The following is a 20,701-nucleotide window of genomic DNA, read 5'->3' as shown; positions in this document are numbered from 1 at the left end:
CCTGCAGTGCCAGACGTGTCTCCCTGCTTAAGCCAGTACATGTCCAGGCATGTCTGAAGTTTGCTAGAGAGCATTTGGATGATCCAGAAGAAGATTGGGAGAATGTCATATGGTCAGATGAAACCAAAATAGAACTTTTTGGTAAAAACTCAACTCGTCGTGTTTGGAGGACAAAGAATGCTGAGTTGCATCCAAAGAACGCCATACCTGCTGTGAAGCATGGGAGTGGAAACATCATGCTTTGGGGCTGTTTTTCTGCAAAGGGAACAGGACGACTGATCCGTGTAAAGGAAAGAATGAATGGGGCCATGTATCGTGAGATTTTGTGTGAAAACCTCCTTCCATCAGCAAGGGCATTGAAGATGAAACGTGGCTGGGTCTTTCAGCATGACAATGATCCCAAACACACCGCCCGGGCAACGAAGGAGTGGCTTCGTAAGAAGCATTTCAAGGTCCTGGAGTGGCCTAGCCAGTCTCCAGATCTCAACCCCATAGAAAATCTTTGGAGGGATTTGAAAGTCCGTGTTGCCCAGCAACAGTCCCAAAACATCACTGCTCTACTGGAGATCTGCATGGAGGAATGGGCCAAAATACCAGCAACAGTGTGTGAAAACCTTGTGAAGACTTACAGAAAACGTTTGACCTCTGTCATTGCCAACAAAGTATTGAGATAAACTTTTGTTATTGACCAAATACTTATTTTCCACCATAATTTGCAAATAAATTCATTATTTTTCTCATTTTGTCTGTCATAGTTGAAGTGTACCTATGATGAAAATTACAGGCCTCTCTCATCTTTTTAAGTGGGAGAACTTGCACAATTGGTGGCTGACTAAATACTTTTTTTGCCCCACTGTATTAATGCCAAAATAACATGCAAAACAGACAAGCTCCAAAAAATATATAATTGTTTACATTTTTGCTAAAAATGTGGGGCTCAAACAGGTGGAGTTCTGCCCCACGTGCCCTGAATGACGGGACACCACTGTCTGAAAGATATAAGAAAGATCAGGAAACATTTTTTACATGTATTTAACCCCTTATTTTTTGGCACTAAACAGTTTAAGCCATGTCTAAGCCAGGGGAGGGGTTCTACAAAGCTATATGGAATTGTGTTACGAATGTCATACAAAGGATCAATTTGCTATTTGATTTAGAATGTTAAGACCCCTTGAAGTATCAAAAATATATATAAAAAAAGGATTCGATTCAACATTTTGTTTGGCCTTACTGCTATGAGCCCATACAAACGCATTGAATAACAGATTCACTACATGGGACAACAGATAACCCCCCCCCCCCCCAAAAAAAAAAAAAATCAAAAGAAACATCAGGAAATATTTGTTATGTTTTTATTTTTACGTTTTTTTAAAAAACCATTATTTTTTGGGTCACTAAACAGTCTCCATATATACTTCCATTAATTTGTTCGACTGGTACTGGGGGACCTTCAGCTGAGTCTTGTGAGGCTGTGTGTATGTATCCTAGAGCAAAGAAGCATGTGTGTGTTCGTACACGAGTCTCCCGTTTACACAGAGGGGTCATATTAGTGTTAAGCCCAAACTGTTTGGACGCTACAAACAGAAATCGGCAGATCGGCTGTACCGACTTCAGACGAGTCCCAATACTCTTTTAGGGGTCGTAGAGCTTACCTAACCATTACGCTTTCCTAACCATGTCCAACTTCAAGGGGTATGAACGTCCCAAGGATTCCGGATAGCAACGATCCAAAAGTTATATGCAGCCAGGCACAGATAATAGATAGCTGATGTAGTCGATTTAAGATGAGCGAGGAGTCTACGGGCTTAATCCAAAATGTGAATGCCATGCTTGTTTAATTATTTAATATGAATTGCATCATTCAAGTCACGAGTGTGTCCCGAAGTTGATGGGTTTATTGATCCCCTTGCCACTGTCTGGAAGTCACCCTCGTCAGCAACAAGGGGATGTTGTAGACATTTTAGAACTAGGCGGGGCTTCCGGCTTTACGTTTGGTATTCACTGTACGTAACTAGTTACGCTGACTAATCTCAAGAGTCAGTTAATTATTGACAAAATAGGATCAACATCAAGCCATAAGCATACGAACGTTAACCTTTGAGGGACAAGTGAAGCCATGGCTGAAGCCGAGGATATTTTTCTTAGAGCTAAACAGCGGACCTTCACTGGACTGACCGAAGGTAGCTAATGTTAGTTAGTTGGCTAGCTATAGTTAGTTAACTGTACAGGCTGGCTAACATCCATCTGTTTTACAATTTTGTATTCCTGACTGGTTAATATAAAGGATACATAGTTACGAATATGCACGCTAAATGAACCCATCGAGTAACCTAACGAGCTAGCTATCTGTGCTACACGTGAACGACTTTACCGAGACGTGTCATGTTGTTTACAAAAGTTGCTGTTTCGCCTTTTGCCATTTACTCTGCGTTTCCGAGATGAGTTCCAGAACAATACTTCTCATTTGTTTGAATCTGCTCAGCTATAAACTAGCCTTTTCACCAATTCACAGTCAGTAATACTTTCAACTCATGAAATATAGCTAGCCCTTGATTCTGAAGATTGATTTACAAATGCCTAACAGTAACGTTAGCTGTAAATGTGAGTTGCATTATTGCCATTTACCTTATCATAACCCCAAAACAGGTCTCTGCCCAAATGCAATGGCCTATTACACGTGTTATATTGTATGGAAGACTAAGTAAACACATTATGAATACCTCCCGTCTTTTAATCTATTTAATAGGCCTAATTTTCGGATTGGCTGGTGATATGAAGTCAGTCACTGTCTACTGTAGACCTTTGACCAGTGAACCGACTAGGCTGAATGGCTCCATTTCTGCCCAAGCTTACAGACTGAGGAATTTAACTGTTTAACAACTAATCAGATTCACAGACAGGCTCTTCCTCTCACAGCCTAGCCCATTCATAGACACTAATAGCCCTTGATCATGACACTTAGTTCCATACATTACACATAAGTCATTGTGTAATGACTCCAACACCAATAAGTTTGCTGATGACACAACAGTGGTAGGCCTGATCACAGACAATGAGAGACAGACTATAGGGAGGAGGTCAGAGACCTGACCATCTGGTGCAAGGACAACAACCTCTCCCTCAACGTGATCAAGACAAAGGAGATGATTGTAGACTGCAGGAAAAGGAGAACTGAGCACGCGCCTATTCTCAGCGACGGGGTTGTAGTGGAGCAGGTTGAGAGCTTCAAGTTCCTTGGCGTCCACATTCCCAACAAACTTACATGGCCAAAGCACACCAAGACTGTTGTGATGAGGGCACGACAAAACCTATTCCCCCCTCAGGAGGCTAAAATGATTTGGCATGGGTCCTCAGATCCTCAGAAGGTTCTACAGCTGCACCATCGAGAGCTTCCTGACGGGTTTCATCACTGCCTGGTATGGCAACTGCTTGGCCTCTGACCGCAAGGCACTACAGAGGTTAGTGAGTACGGCTCAGTATATCACCGGGGCCTAGCTTTCTGCCATCCAGGACCTATATACCAGGCGGTGTCAGAGGAACGCACAGCAAGCAGTACCGGAGCACCAAGTCTAGGTCCAAGAGGCTTCTAAACAGCTTCTACCACCAAGCCATAAGACTCCTGAACATCTAATCAAATGGCTACCCAGATTATTTGCATTTGACCCCCCCCCCCTTTTATGCTGCTGCTAGTCTCTGCTGTTATCTATGCATAGTCACTTTAATAACTCTACCTACATGTATAAAATTTGGTTTTGATGTGGACGAAGGTGTCTTCTGTACGGGGGTGTTTTGTTAAGAGCCCAGATGCGCAATCTGAACATTAACGTGTCTCTTGCTGTATGGTTTTGGAAGCAAAGGACCTTATCTTTCAAATCAGAGAGAAATAATAATTAAGAAAAGGTTCAATTGACACACACCTTGATAAAGTTAGGGTTAGTGTTCCCACACTGCCATGTCTCCATGTTACAGCACTTGTTTACGGAAGACAGACAGATGGAAGACAGAGGCGAAAACCTGCACTAATTCGCTATCTAGCGTGCTCGCACACGTGTGTAAGCGTAACTGGGCGGAAAGTGTAGTTCTTGGCTCGAGGCACACACGGCCATATGGATCTGTGCAAACCTGCTACAGTATGTGTAACATTTTAACTTGAAAGATTCTTTCTCGCTGATATGAGAGTTACGTTCTTTAAACTGTATTTCAAGCGATGATTGACGTTTCTAAATGTTAAAACATAGCTTCGGGATTGTAGTAAGCAGCGTTTATAGCTGAACATCCTTGCGATGAGGCGGAATGCCTTGGGTTCTCGAGAGCAACTCACAATTCTCATCTCTCTACAAACATTTTTTGATTTTCAGCACCACAAACGGATGGTGAAATGAATAGGTTTTTCTCTTCAAATGAGAATTCAACAAAAGTTCCATATTTCATTTTAAAATCATTTTTTTAAGGCCCTCCACTCTAATCGTGAATTATGATTAGTATTGTTTGAATGCACCATCTGTCAGATGAGAAATCCCTTAGATTTATGTTTGAAGTGAAGCTCGCTCAGCGCAGCCACACAAAGCTGCGTGTACTTATCGGCTTTCATGGGAGCTTTGGCTACTCTTTTTCAATTATTTTTTTATTTTTATAGTTCACACAGCAGCGACTCCTGACACAATCATACTACTGTAAAGCTTGTGTTAACAAAGATACCAGGCTTTTTCTCAGAGAGAGTCAAAGCTAGGCTGGTGTAAAAGCCTTACAAATCATGTATGTCTCATGAGTCGGTAAAAAGGGGGGGGGGGGCTTAACCTTTTTAAATTTCTAGTTATGGGAGGAAACAGTTTGCGTGCAACCCAGTTAGAATATACATGTTTCTAATTGGTGGTGGAGAGATCAGTGAACTAAGACCAATATTCTCACGGTATGGTATGGATTATTATTTGACCCTGTTGGTTATCTATGCATGTTTGTTCTTCAAGATGTTCAATCTGGCCTTAATGGCCATGTACTCTAATAATCTCCACTCGGCACAGGGCAGAAGAGGACTGGCCACCCCTCAGAGCCTGGTTCCTCTCTAGGTTTCTTCCTGATTTCCTGCCTTTCTAGGGAGTTGTTCCTAGCCACCGTGCTTCTACGTCTGCATTGCTTGCAGTTTGGGGTTTTAGGATGGGTTTCTGTATATGCAATTTGGGACATCTCCTGATGTAAAACAGGCTTTATAAATATATTTGACTGATTGATTGGTATAGAAGACTGATGAAAGTTATATTGCAGAATAAGTCTTGGCAGCATAAGTAGTTTTCTGAATTGTAAAAGTTCAAGCCCCAGTCAGGAAAGATTTCAACCTATGTAATGTACCAAAGCAGCATCCTGTCTTCAGTGATGATGATATGAACATAACTACAATTTTCAGTCTAAGGTTAAAATGTGTTTGTATTTTCTTTACCTTTGATCCTTCCAAATAGCCTGCTACTTCCCATGTCATGATTGTGCATTTATAGCCATAAAGTAAGGCGTCTAATTTGTGTTGTTTAATACGTCTGATGTTAATGTTAACCATAGGAGCAGGGAATGTTCCCCATTATTTTCTAAATGAAGACACAAAGAGCAAAGTAAAGTCTCTGGCACTGTTGTTCCCAGTACTGGGATTCTCAGGCTTTCATTTGCCGCACAAGCTTCTCTGGAGGAGAGAATTAACATAAATTCATTTTGGAGAGAAATGCATGAAGAGCATGTTAAACATTGAAGATCCTGATGAACAAGGAAGTCCCGCTGTGTGTGTGTGTGTGTGAGAGTGAGTATATTGTAATGTGTGTGTATAAAGCATATAGCTACTTTTTGAGCTGCTGGAACAAAGTGAGTGAAGCAGAACAGAGTAGAGAGAGCATTTGTTTGTCCTTCCTCTTAACACATGGTATGGATAGTGGATGGCTGTTTCTGCTGGCAATTTGTATGCAACAAGGGCAATCCGTTAAAAATGATGTCAGATCTGTCCCTTTATGCTACTCACTGGCACATCAAGTAGTGCCTTGTATTTTTTTATGAATATGAGAGTGATTATTGTAGGTTTACGGCACCAGTTACTCAATGTCCGGATTATGTTCAACACTTTGCAATGCACGCATCAACATCCATAGTTCTGTTAATATATTAAAACTTTTTCTTTGCTGAAGGGAAACAGGACTGACAACAACCATTACATCAGTGCAGGCTTTTTCTCCAGACCCAATACCAACACCAGATTCAACTAGTCAAGGGCTTGATGATTAGAACACAATCCTGCATCCCCAGGGTCAATTTGTAAGAATACTGCTTTTAGGACTAACTTCAGCATGACTTTCATAAATAGAGACACCCGTTGCAATAAAGTATAGTGCATTCGGAAAGTATTCAGATCCCTTCTTTTTTTCACATTTGTGTGTAGATTGATGAGGAAAAACCCGATTGAATCCATTTTAGAATAAGGAAGTAAAACATAATATTTGGAAAAAGTGAAGGGTTCTGAATACTTTCCACTGTATATTGATTCTACAGTGCCTTGTGAAAGTATTCGGCCCCCTTGAACTTTGCGACCCATTGCCACATTTCAGGCTTCAAACATAAAGATATAAAACTGTGAAGAATCAACAACAAGTGGGACACAATCATGAAGTGGAACGACATTTATTGGATATTTCAAACTTTTTTAACAAATCAAAGACTGAAAAATTGGGCATGCAAAATTATTCAGCCCCTTTACTTTCAGTGCAGCAAACTCTCTCCAGAAGTTCAGTGGGGATCTCTGAATGATCCAATGTTGACCTAAATGACTAATGATGATAAATACAATCCACCTGTGTGTAATCAAGTCTCCGTATGAATGCACCTGCACTGTGATAGTCTCAGAGGTCCGTTAAAAGCGCAGAGAGCATCATGAAGAACAAGGAACACACCAGGCAGGTCCGAGATACTGAAGAAGTTTAAAGCCGGATTTGGATACAAAAAGATTTCCCAAGCTTTAAACATCCCAAGGAGCACTGTGCAAGCGATAATATTGAAATGGAAGGAGTATCAGACCACTGCAAATCTACCAAGACCTGGCCGTCCCTCTAAACTTTCAGCTCATACAAGGAGAAGACTGATCAGAGATGCAGCCAAGAGGCCCATGATCACTCTGGATGAACTGCAGAGATCTACAGCTGAGGTGGGAGACTCTGTCCATAGGACAACAATCAGTCGTATATTGCACAAATCTGGCCTTTATGGAAGTGGCAAGAAGAAAGCCATTTCTTAAAGATATCCATAAAAAGTGTTGTTTAAAGTTTGCCACAAGCCACCTGGGAGACACACCAAACATGTGGAAGAAGGTGCTCTGGTCAGATGAAACCAAAATTGAACTTTTTGGCAACAATGCAAAACGTTATGTTTGGCGTAAAAGCAACACAGCTCATCAACCACAACACACCATCCCCACTGTCAAACATGGTGGTGGCAGCATCATGGTTTGGGCCTGCTTTTCTTCAGCAGGGACAGGGAAGATGGTTAAAATTGATGGGAAGATGGATGGAGCCAAATACAGGACCATTCTGGAAGAAATCCTGATGGAGTCTGCAAAAGACCTGAGACTGGGACGGAGATTTGTCTTCCAACAAGACAATGATCCAAAACATAAAGCAAAATCTACAATGGAATGGTTCAAAAATAAACATATCCAGGTGTTAGAATGGCCAAGTCAAACTCCAGACCTGAATCCAATCGAGAATCTGTGGAAAGAACTGAAAACTGCTGTTCACAAATGCTCTTCATCCAACCTCACTGAGCTCGAGCTGTTTTGCAAGGAGGAATGGGGAAAAAATGTCAGTCTCTCAATGTGTAAAACTGATAGAGACATACCCCAAGCGACTTACAGCTGTAATTGCGGCAAAAGGTGGCGCTACAAAGTATTAACTTAAGGGGGCTAAATCATTTTGCATGCCCAATTTTTCAGTTTTTGATTTGTTAAAGTTTGAAATATCCAATAAATGTCGTTCCACTTCATGATTGTGTCCCACTTGTTGTTGATTCTTCACAAAAAATACAGTTTTATATCTTTATGTTTGAAGCCTGAAATGTGGCAAAAGGTCGCAAAGTTCAAGGGGGCCGAATACTTTCGCAAGGCACTGTATATTCTATCCCATGTCCCTGGCATGACTCTCTCCCCTGAACTCCTCCTACCTTCCCAGATGAACAGAAGGAATGGAGAGGCCCGTTCTGCTTCATCCAGGCTGCAGACCCCCAGCTGGGTCTGATGAAGACCTGGAGGGAGGGGGACTGTGACGGGGGAGGTGACGAATGGACCGATGAGGTCCAGCTGACCCAGCAGGCTGTGGAGGCCATCAACAAGCTGAGCCCCAGGCCCAAGTTCATGGTGCTGTGTGGGGACCTGGTCCATGCCATGCCAAGTAAGACAATGTTCAAAAGAAACACACCTGAGCCTTAACAGGTGTAAACATAAGGATATTATCTGTATTCGTATGGTAGACATACTATGTGGAAGAGAGCAGTCCTGTCATACTTTGACAATGACGGGATCCTTTTTGTGTACTGCCCTCAACGTGATGCCACCGTTTGTATTCAGAACGACAACTGGGAGTGGAAGAGTAAAGTCAAAGATTTTTATAACTAAACCAAGATAGACCACAGCCTGCCGTTTCAAATGGGAACGAATGAGCCATAGTGGGCCGAACAAGCAATTAGGTAGGCAGAGCCAAGCGGGAGCTAGAGAGATCCTATTGGTGCGTTCTAACGTTAATTTGCATATTTCCTTTGGGTAACGCTACTCTGTGAAGTGTGCGTGTGCAATAACTCAAATCACCTTTTCACTCCTAAACAATGCAACAGGTAAAGTCTACAAAACTTTGTCCACTCTGTTCGTAACAGATTGTAGTTTTGGGAACAGAGAACTGTATTGCGATCAAATGTTTAATCGATGAGTAAATTAGCAGAATGTCTATCAGAATCCATCTCGTTCCATCTTCTCCAACTGCCGGCCACTGGGCGTCCTCTCACTACCATATTTTGTATAAATGCTTCACATTTATACATCCGGTGAAATATGTCTCTTTGTTCTATCTGTGCTATAGTTTTGCTACGGCACATTTCATTGCAGCCGTGTGACCATAAGAGTTCAATGTCAAGCAGCGACTTAAATGCACTGTAATTGACATACTGATAGATCAGTGTGAAGGTCTCTGATATTCCATGAGTCTATAAAGGGAGTGGAATATGACTGTTACATAATGATAAATTGATTCCCCTGATTTAATTTATGCACTCTTGAGAACGTTAGAGGGTTTGGAAGCGTTACAGAATGTTCTATGAGATGCAGAAGAATGAGCCGTCTCTTGATACCGGCGGACTTTGTAAACTCCCGCTACCGTCTCTGTGCAATGTTTTATCAAAAATCTATGAATGAAGTGTTTGCCTCTAAGCCATTTTTCACACAATGGTAGATCTAGGGAAATTAATGAGTTTTATCTACTCAAATAGATCTGAGGCTGGCTTAGCACAGCAGAGGTTTGTCAGGCCTTAAGGAAAACTTACCTCCCATTTGTCAGTGTAAGAAAAAAGTCCTAAAACCCCATCCTTTCCTGTGTGGTTTTAAAGAGGATAAGTGGGAGAGGTATGCCTGAAAGGAGTTAGTTGGAAACAGATGCTGGTGGTGAATGCAATTTCAGTGAGGGGCTATAGCTTGGTGAGTGTTTGACAGCCAGCTGACTAATTTGATAACGGTAAGAGATCGGCAGGCTAGACCCACTGCAGAGATAATATTGTTGCGCGCCAAAGTGCTGCTTAACAACAGAACTACCTTTTCATTACAATTAAGGGCCGTGGGGGACCTTGCCTTCCAGGGGTATATCTGTGGGGTCCGTGGCTCTGACGTGCATCTACAGGAGACAGCAAGCGTGCCTGTCTGTCTGTCTGTCTCTCTGTCTGTCTAGCTGTGCTGAATACAGTGCATTCGGAAATTATTCAGACCCCTTGACTTTTTCCACATTTTGTTATGTTCCAGCCTTATTCTAAAATTAATTAAATAGTTTTTTTCCCCTCAATCTACACACATTACCCAAATAGGGTTGCACATTTTGGGGAATTTTCAGAGGTGGATATATATATATATATATATATATATATATATATATATATATATATATATATATATATATATGCAAATTAATATTAATACCATTTAAATGTATACAGTGTATACAGACCAAGTATTTGATAACCTGCAAAAGTGGCAGTGTTTCTTACTTACAAAGCATGTAGAGGTCTGTTACTTTTATCATAGGTAGACTTCAACTGTGAGAGACGGAATCTAAAACAAAAATCCAGAAAATCACATTGTATGATTTTAAGTAATTAATTAGCATTTTATTGCATGACATAAGTATTTGATACATCAGAAAAGCAGAACTTAATATTTGGTACAGAAACCTTTGTTTGCAATTACAGAGATCATATGTTTCCTGTAGTTCTTGACCAGGTTTGCACACACTGCAGCAGGGATTTTGGCCCACTCCTCCATACAGACCTTCTCCAGATCCTTCAGGTTTCGGGGCTGTCGCTGGGCAATATGGACTTTCAGCTCCCTCCAAAGATTTTCTATTGGGTTCAGGTCTGGAGACTGGTTAGGCCACTCCAGACCCTTGAGATGCTTCTTACGGAGCCACTCCTTAGTTGCCCTGGCTGTGTGTTTTGGGTCGTTGTCATGCTTGAAGACCCAGCCACGACCCATCTTCAATGCTCTTACTGAGGGAAGGAGGTTGTTGGCCAAGATCTCGCGATACATGGCCCCATCCATCCTCTCCTCAATACGGTGCAGTTGTCCTGTCCCCTTTGCAGAAATGCATCCCCAGAGAATGATGTTTCCACCTCCATGCTTCATGGTTGGGATGGTGTACTTAGGGTTGCACTCATCCTTCTTCTTCCTCCAAACACGGCAAGTGGAGTTCAGACCAAAAAGCTCTATTTTTGTCTCATCAGACCACATGACCTTCTCCCATTCCTCCTCTGGATCATCCAGATGGTCATTGGCAAACTTCAGACGGACCTGGACATGCGCTGGCTTGAGCAGGGGGACCTTGCGTGCGCTGCAGGATTTTAATCCATGACGGCGTAGTGTGTTACTAATGGTTTTCTTTGAGACTGTGGTCCCAGCTCTCTTTAGGTCATTGACCAGGTCCTGCCGTGTATTTCTGGGCTGATCCCTCACCTTCCTCATGATCATTGATGCCCCACGAGGTGATTTAGATTTAAAATTTAGATCAAAACACTTGGGTGAACGTTTGGACTCACGGAAATAGAATGTTTATTATAATTCTATAGTTAGAATAGAAATAATAGTGGGCACTTTGAATACAGTGTTGTTTTACATGACAAAGAATGAAAATGCCATTGAGTTATTGTGACAGGGTAGGAACCAAGTGATGTTCAGTGTTTCCTAGAGGACCCTATAATCTTTGGCTACACATTACAATCTTTAGTCATGTAGCCAACATATTCATGCTTTGCTTATTCCTCTGTGATTTAGAAGATACTGTTGCACAAACAACATGCTGATTTAGGCCTCCACCGAGCACTGGTATCAGGCTGTATTAGCTAGCTATGTTTGCTCTGACTCATTACTTTGATTTAGTTAGCCAGTTAACTAGCGATTAGCATTAGTGGCTAACCCAATTTATCTTAACTTGCTAAGAAAATACAAACTAGCTGTTTGCAGATGTAAGAAACACAAACTAATATTGTAATTATGGAACGCTTGTGGATATATATTAAGATCAAATTGGAAACAACATTGTTGCATGTGCTGCATTGACCATGCAGACTGAACAAAAGTGTCTTGTGGTCAAGCAAGAACATATGCGCTCCTTGAGTGACGGGGTGGGACTAGGTCTGTGCTTAAAGTGGCACGGAGAGGGATGAATCAAGTAGCGGAGTAAACTTTACAAATGGACGTTACACACGGAGTATCACATTTAACAAACCAAACATTCAAATACCTTTTAAAGAAGGTAAAGTAAAAACCCAAACCGGTCCGTGCATCAATACCGGTATATAGTAAAATATAGGTATACCAACCAGCCCTACATTCTCTCCCTCAATCCGTGCAATGGCTACTGCTATAGGTTTCAGGCTGCTTACCACTCTCTCCCAAAATACATCATCCAGGAGGATCCTCTTGATGGGGCTGTCCATATCGGCAGACTGTGATATGGCTATTTCTTGGAGAAACTCCTTCCCCCCAGGAGACAGTTAAACATGATGACAACACCACCCCAACAGGTGTTGCTGGGCAGCTTCAATGTGGTGCTTTTATTCTTTTCACTTTGCTTGGTGAGGTAGATTGCTGGTATAACTTGATGACCTTTCACATACCTAACCATTTCCTTTGCTCTCTCGTAGAGTGTATCCATTGTTTTCAGTGTCATGATGTCCTTGAGGAGCAGATTCAATGCATGAGCAGTACAGCCAATGGGTGTGATGTGAGGGTAGGACTCCACTTTAGACCAAGCAGCCTTCATGTTTGCAGAATTCTCTGTCACCAGTGCAAATACCTTCTGTGGTCCAAGGTCATTAATGACTGTCTTCAGCTCATCTGCAATGTAGAGACCGTTGTGTCTCTTGTCCCTTCTGCCAGTGCTCTTGTAGAATACTGGTTGAGGGGTGGAGATGATGTAGTTAATTTTTTTTTGCCCACGAACATTCGACCACCCATCAGAGATGATTGCAATACAGTCTGCTTTCGCTATGATTTGCTTGACCTTCACTTGAACTCTGTTGGACTCTGCATCCTGCAAATGAGTAGATAAAGCATGTCTGGTTGGAAGGGTGTATGCTGGGTGAAGAACATTCAGAAATCTCTTCCAGTATACATTGCCCGTGAGCATCAGAGGTGAACTAGTTGCATTCACAGCTTGAGCAAGACACTCATCAGCATTTTTCTGACTACGTTCCTCCATTGAGTAAAAAAAAACCTTCTGATTCCAGGAGGACCATGAGGTGTCGCTATCGACAGTGTTTGATTAATCATTTTCACCTCAAATAGAAGTAAAGGGACTTTTGTCAGAGGTTGCTTGTTTTGAGCCCTGAGAGAACTTTATGCACTTGGCCAGATGATTCTGCATCTTTGTTGCATTTTTCCCATATGATTTGGCACAGTATTTGCAAATGTACACAGCTTTTCCTTCTATATTAGCTGCAATGAAATGTCTCCACATATCAGATAGTGCCCTTGTCATTTTCCTGTAATAATTAGAAGAAAAAATAATACCATTCCATGTACAGATAAATAGTTAAGCAGTTAGATGAAACAACTCCTTTGTAAGATAAAGGTTTTAAAATGAAACATGTATGGAAACAGGTGAATTAACACTCCGCAGTTAGCATGCTCAAGCAAGCTAAAACCCATATGGTAGCAAAAACAAATTAGCAGAGATTGTTAACAAGTTAGAAATGATTTAAACACACTTTGTGTAGGCTACTATTTACTAGTTATTAACAAAAAAATAATGTATGTCATGTAAAATATATTCACCCCACCCAGTATTGTAATCAAAATTTACCAGAAATCATGTAGTCCTTGGCTCAGACAGTGTAGTAGTGTGGGCTCAATAGCATCTCATTAGTGTGCAAGATCTTGAGAAACAGTTGTACATGTGATGGAAAAATGCACTGTGCATGCAGAGGGTTGCAATTCCATTAAATTGGGGGTAGTTTAACAAAAATGTGCCACAAGACCTAGAATTGCCTTGTGTATCCCACAAAAAAAAAGTTCACTGTTATAAGCTAACTTGTTTTGAGGAATTTAAGCAACATTTCCGGATATTTCCTGGAAAGTTTCTGACCCTTTGCAACCCTAATGACAAAGCACATTTTTATATATATATATATATATATAACAGATCACAATTTGTATTATTTTTTTTCACCTTTATTTAACCATGTAGGCCAGTTGAGAACACAAACTGTTCAGACCCTTATTGAGTACTTTGTTGAAGCACCTTTGGCAGCGATTACAGCCTTTAGTATGATGCTGCAAGCTTGGCACACCTGTATTTGGGGAGTTTTTCCCATTATTCTCTGCAGATCCTCACAAGCTCTGTCAGGTTGGATGGGGAGCGTTGCTGCACAGCTATTTTCAGGTCTCTCCAGAGACGTTAGATCGGGCTCAACTCTGGGCTCTGGCTGGGCCATTCAAGGACATTCAGAGACTTTCCCCGAAGCCACTCCTGCGTTGTCTTGGCTGTGTGCTTAGTCTCGTTGTCCTGTTGGAAGGTGAACCTTCGCCCCAGTCTGGAGTTCTGAGCACTCTGGAGAAGGTTTTCATCAAGGATCTCTCTGTACTTGGCTCCCTTCATCATTCCCTCAATGCTGACTTGTCTCCCAGTCCCTGCTGCTGAAAAACATCCCCACAGCATGATGCTGTCACCACCTCCCTGACCAAGGAAAAGTCTTTGTGGTTCAAAACGTCTTCCATTTAAGAATGATGGAGGCCACTGTGGGGGACCTTCAATGCTGCAGACATTTTTTTTGGTACCATTCCCCAGATCTGTGCCTCGACACAATCCTGTCTCGGAGCTCTACAGACAATTCCTTTGACCTCATGACTTGGGTTTTGCTCTGACGTGCACTGTCAACTGTGGGACCTTATATAGACAGGTGTGTGCCTTTCCAAATCATGTCCAATCAATTGAATTTACCACAGGATGACTCAAAGTTGTAGAAACATCTCAAGGATGTTCAATGGAAACAGGTTGCACCTGAGCTCAATTTCTAATCTCATAGCAAAGGGTATGAATACTTATGTAAATAAGGTTTTTCTGTGTATTTTTAATACATTTGCAAAAATTTCTACCAACCTGTTTTCGCTTTGTCATTATTGTGTGTGTAGATTGAGGGAATTTAATACATTTTTGAATAATGCTTTAACGTAACAAAATGTGAAGGGGTCTGAAGGGTTAACTGCCTGTTCAGGGGCAGAAAGACATATGTACCTTGTCAGCTGTGGGAATTGAACTTGCAACCTTTTGGTTACAAGTCCAGTGCTCTAACCACTAGGCTATGTCTGATATAACCTAGTTATAATGAACATGATTTTATTATGGCTATATAAAAGGTATAATTTTGCACAATGCACATTTAGCTTAATGACGAGGACCAAATCCTACCTCTGCTTACATAACACATGTTATGCCAAACTGAAACAGCAGGGGTGTCCTCAGCCCACTCCCTATCTCATTTCGTCCATGCTTAGTAATAATGACTACGAATTTGCCTTGTGCGTTCTGTTCATGAACACTATAATGGACACATTTCTACATTAAAATGCATTCCACACCTGCACAATCCTTAGTGCCCAGTGTCTCTTCTCAGTTTAATCCGATTCCCTCTCATTCCGCCTAGTCCCTCCCTCCCTGATCAGTTGCATTTATAGGTCACTGCGAGATCAGCGGTCCCTACCAAACACACAGTGATAGTCTAACCGCAGGGTTTGGGAACATTTTAAATGGCCTGCCGTCTCTCCTCGTTACCGTCAAGCAGCCTGAGCAGGTTGTGTGTGCCAGACGCATTACACACCACGTCTGTCAGATGCACAGTCGTTTCCACAGTGCCCACTGCCAGGGGGGTATCACCAGGCAACACTGCCTAACTGACATTTGATTTACACCTAAACTGTTTGTGTTTATTTACAAAGAGTATAAAACTGTTGCTGGCCAGAGGATTGTCAACAAACAGGGCTGTCAGGGACAGACAAGATATTGGCCCCAACTGTGTTTTAGCTGGTGTCTCTTTGTTCTTCTTGTGGTAAACATCTCCCATCTCAACTTGTTTGGATCCCTCTCTCTATTGTGTGAATACACATATCTTATTTCTCTCCAAATGAATTTGTCCAAAATAATGACTTAAAATTGTGCTGTGTAAAAAAAGAGTGCAGGATGGTGCTGTGTAAAAAGGGTGGGCCGGTATTCGATGGGTAGGCATCGCAGTGTGCAGACTATTTGTTGACACCTCCATCATCATGGAAGGAGAGAGGCTACATTATACATTTAAATTCTCTACTTGTATCCTTCAACCCTGTACATTATCACTGTAGTGATCAGGATAACACAGGGCCTTGAAGGACTCGGCGACTGACGGTTTGATCGACCATCACCTTCGTTAACCACCTGTTGTGAACCACAAGGCTCCATGCTGGGCCCAATTAAAATGCCCATCCCTGACCACAATCCACAAAAAGCAGCTGTCAGAGGGAACATATTCCTATGGAACGCTGTCACCATCCCATCCGTGCTGCTGTTATTGACAGATCTCTCTGTGATCCCATCCCACTGACAAGGACTTCCCCTTCACAGAGACTCAGAGACCAAGGAGCCATGAAATGTCCAGAGGAGAGATGATTAGAGCAACGTGATGGACCTAACACACTCCTAATGAGCACTACAAAGGATTCCAGGGACGTCCTCAGGGGTTTGTTTGTGGGCGAGGAGAGCCAACAAACAGGGGAAGGTGAGAGTGAGGTTATGCTGAGTTTCCATTGAGGATTTACCACAGTGTTTTACCCAAAAGGCTCAGACTTTTTTGTTCCCATCTACGCAGGCCGGTACCCATGCCGCACTGGGCCATGGCTCTGGCGGACCTGCACTAACTTGGAGCCAAGCCAAGGCCCTGGGTAGTTTTTGGCTGGCATCTACACATAACAACGGCTAATTGCACACTTTAACACCTTGCCACAAAGCCTTGAATGATGCGGAGGTTGTTGATTCTGCCCGATGGAAGCACAATAACACTAGAGCTTACATTAACATAAAACACTGTTGACACACTGGGGTGGGGGTATGTCTTAGTGGAAAAACACCAAGTCCCCCTCCACCCATCTGAAGGCCCCCTAATTTCTTTTGAAGGCAGTTAGTGGGACTCTGGGTGGAATTGAGCAGCAGCAGAACACAATTTGGAGAGGAGAGAGATTGGAGAAATCAGGCTCTGTGAGAAGGCATAGTGTGAGTGTAGTATACTGTGTGTGAGTGTGTTTTGCTGATGGGGACTTCCAATAGGAAAGGCTTCTAATGGGTTAAGTGAGGGGTTTGGGGACAGGAGAGAGGAGACCCTGTAGGGGAGATGTTTCAGAACCACCACCAGAAAGGAGAGTTAGCCTATATACAGTCTGATATGGATGCATAGCCTATATACAGTCTGAATATGGATGCATAGCCTATATACAGTCTGAATATGGATGCATAGCCTATATACAGTCTGAATATGGATGCATAGCCTATATACAGTCTGAATATGGATGCATAGCCTATATACAGTCTGAATATGGATGCATAGCCTATATACAGTCTGAATATGGATGCCTAGCCTATATACAGTCCGATTTGAATATGGATGCATAGCCTATATACAGTCTGATTTGATTATGGATGCATAGCCTATATATGGTCTGATTTGATTATGGATGCATAGCCTATATACAGTCTGAATATGGATGCATAGCCTATATACAGTCCGATTTGAATATGGATGCATAGCCTATATATGGTCTGATTTGATTATGGATGCATAGCCTATATACAGTCTGAATATGGATGCATAGCCTATATACAGTCTGAATATGGATGCATAGCCTATATACAGTCTGATATGGATGCATAGCCTATATACAGTCTGAATATGGATGCATAGCCTATATACAGTCTGAATATGGATGCATAGCCTATATACAGTCTGATATGGATGCATAGCCTATATACAGTCTGAATATGGATGCATAGCCTATATACAGTCTGAATATGGATGCATAGCCTATATACAGTCTGATATGGATGCATAGCCTATATACAGTCTGAATATGGATGCATAGCCTATATACAGTCTGAATATGGATGCATAGCCTATATACAGTCTGAATATGGATGCATAGCCTATATACAGTCTGAATATGGATGCATAGCCTATATACAGTCTGAATATGGATGCATAGCCTATATACAGTCTGAATATGGATGCATAGCCTATATACAGTCTGAATATGGATGCATAGCCTATATACAGTCTGAATATGGATGCATAGCCTATATACAGTCTGAATATGGATGCATAGCCTATATACAGTCTGAATATGGATGCATAGCCTATATACAGTCCGATTTGAATATGGATGCATAGCCTATATACGGTCTGATTTGATTATGGATGCATAGCCTATATATGGTCTGATTTGATTATGGATGCATAGCCTATATACAGTCTGAATATGGATGCATAGCCTATATACAGTCCGATTTGAATATGGATGCATAGCCTATATACGGTCTGATTTGATTATGGATGCATAGCCTATATACGGTCTGATTTGATATGGATGCGTAGCTAGACTGAAGCTAGAGAACCATTCCGTCTCCTAAAGGCTTGAGCCAAGGATGCGGTATACAGCTGAGTACAGGACTATAGACCCCTTAGCAGAGGCACATGGGAATGTGTTTATCCAAACCTGTCAAAATCCTCTTTCTCAGCTATGTTCTGAACCCAGCTCAGTCGAGCTCAGCCCATTCGCTGTCTAACTAAAGTGACCTTACCATTGTATTAAATCATAACTTTAAGGTCAGAGATTGTAGCAGGCTAGGTGAATGAAAGTCAGCATTGCAGTGAGACGTGATTATAGGTTACAGTTTAACTGCAGTCAGTGTTTTAATGGGAATGTGTCTACAGAAATCACAGAGAGCCATGTTTCATTCATCTCAGTTTAAGTGTCCCAAATCCATATTGATGAGGTATAACGGTAGCAGGGCAGGGGCTGGAGCTTAGCTATGGCTGGAGATGGGGCTGTGCTGGAGCAGGGCTGTGCTGAGCATGGTTGGGACTGGTGATTCATGGAAGTGTTATAGCAGCTAATTGCTGTATGGTGTAGTGTGGTTGATCTAACAATAGTAGCCTGTGTGGCAGCTCTAACAACAGTAGCCTATCTGTGTCTGTAGGCGAGGCCTCATTTTTTACAATTGTAATTGTTTTAAAGATTGATTTAAGAGGAAAAATGTATTTGCCAGTAGCTAATATTGTAAAAAGTGAAACCCATATGAAAGCCTCAGACCAGACTCCATTTATTGTCCATTTGTTCACAGCAGTAGTCAGTTGACCTCTCTGTCTTATTCTTTTTTACCTGATTGATTTTGTTGCGGTTTACAATTTAACGTTCCTCTGATTTTAAATAATGTTATTGTATTGTAACTATTAGTCCAGATGGCTCTCTGATCGGGTGTATTCTCCCACACTAGTCATCAGAGGATTGCTTGCTTGTTCAGTCCTTTATACAGGGCTGATTGGCCTCCCCACCCCACTAGGTTTTTATCTTGTGTTATTGTCTCTCGTTCTTCGTTTTGTCAGAAATCCTCGTCTTATGAAACAAACCCTGTCCAAACTTCTATCTCCAAAAGTAGGGCAGTAAAATAATTACTTAAATGGAAAAATAAAAACCTGAAGAAAGGAAGGCATGAAATACTTTGCTATGCATTAATGGGTTTGTTTGATACACATTGTAAATTATAAATGGACCCATTGTACTCTTTCTCCTTACTTTATTAAGAGTGGTTACATTTCTCCGTTTTTATTCTGTATCCTCTTTGTGTGGACGGTAATGAATAATGTGAATAGGCAGGGGGTAATAATGTCCATCCTGGGAGGTTCAAACTAAATGTTACCACTGTTCCAGTGATTGTGTCCTCTCCCCCATACAGGCACCCAGTACCGGGAGGGGCAGGAGCGGGACTTGAAGGTGGCTCTGAGGGGCACAGACCCCTCCATCCCTCTGGTGTTTGTCAGTGGTAACCATGACCTGGGTAACACACCCACCCCAGAGACTGTAGCCCAGTTCTGCAACGCCTGGGGGGACGACTACTTCAGCTTCTGGGTGGGTGGCTAGAGTGAGATGAAAACTTGCTGTAGATGTGGATTGTACAAAACTCTTTAAGTTCCTTACATAAACACTGGTCCTTGGAGCTGGATAGGAACAATTGAACTGTAACATGACCAGTAGGAACAGAGTGGCACCCCTTTTTATCCAACATGAATTACTACTGTTATTGTATACTCTGTTGGGCCCAAGCTGAAAGCAAAGTGATGTCATAATGCTGAGACAACTGTCTCTAGGTCAGGTCAGTTGTAATGTGGCTGCTTTAAAGGCATTCATGAGAACCATGGCAATACCATAATGACATTATCTTAATAACCTTAACCTATACTGTAATCCCAAACGTGCCACTCTGATTTTTAGGTTGGAGGGGTGCTGTGTCTGGTGCTGAACTCCCAGCTGTTCTTTGATGCGTCGGCCTGCCCCGACCTGAGAGACGCCCAGGAAGCCTGGTTAGAGGGCCAGCTGCAGAGGGCCTCTCAGGGGCCCGGGGTCACCCCCAAACACGTCCTGGTGTTCCAGCACATCCCTCTGTACTTAAAGACCCCCGACGAGGAGGACGACTACTTTAACCTGCAGACCGCCACGAGGCAGAGCCTCCTAGGCAGGTTCAAACGGGCAGGTAGGTCATTTAACTTGATTTAATCTTTATTCAGGGGGGAATTTAACTTCCACTCAACTTATTTTCACTTCATGCATTGATGTCAATGGTAGACTTAGTGAAAATTACATTTCAGCGGAAGTTAGGATTCACCCCACAACCTTTATTTAGGAAGTGGTCTCCTCTTG

At 42.1% G+C, this 20,701-nt stretch overlaps 2 protein-coding genes across 7 annotated transcripts in view; one reads left to right on the top strand and one right to left on the bottom strand.

Moving 5' to 3' along the window:
• The window catches only part of LOC135511365 (protein shisa-9A-like), an 89,792-nt gene extending 89,082 nt beyond the window's left edge, over positions 1–710 (bottom strand). Inside the window, exon 1 of the mRNA XM_064932902.1 lies at positions 697–710. Coding sequence (XP_064788974.1) covers positions 697–710 — 14 coding nt within the window. The remainder of the gene's footprint in view (positions 1–696) is intronic.
• A 1,267-nt stretch (positions 711–1,977) lies between these two features.
• Positions 1,978–20,701, top strand: part of LOC135511982 (serine/threonine-protein phosphatase CPPED1-like) — a 35,469-nt gene continuing 16,745 nt past the window's right edge. For 5 of the 6 annotated variants that reach the window (XR_010451351.1, XR_010451352.1, XM_064933531.1 and 2 more), the window contains exons 1-4: positions 1,978–2,180; positions 8,190–8,408; positions 19,740–19,912; positions 20,276–20,534. Coding sequence is in view for 4 of the 6 variants with exons in the window: in XM_064933531.1 (XP_064789603.1) it covers positions 2,117–2,180; positions 8,190–8,408; positions 19,740–19,912; positions 20,276–20,534 (715 nt within the window). In the remaining 2 variants the exon portion in view is untranslated. Of the gene's footprint in view, positions 2,181–2,202; positions 3,459–8,189; positions 8,409–19,739; positions 19,913–20,275; positions 20,535–20,701 lie in introns of those variants that run through there. The other variant, XM_064933532.1, reaches the window with a different exon arrangement.

Source organism: Oncorhynchus masou, chromosome 24 (genome assembly GCF_036934945.1).
Source record: "Oncorhynchus masou masou isolate Uvic2021 chromosome 24, UVic_Omas_1.1, whole genome shotgun sequence".
Taxonomy (NCBI): domain Eukaryota; kingdom Metazoa; phylum Chordata; class Actinopteri; order Salmoniformes; family Salmonidae; genus Oncorhynchus; species Oncorhynchus masou.
The sequence above is the reverse complement of the archived record's forward strand: the minus strand, read 5'-3'. Positions and strand labels throughout refer to the sequence as shown.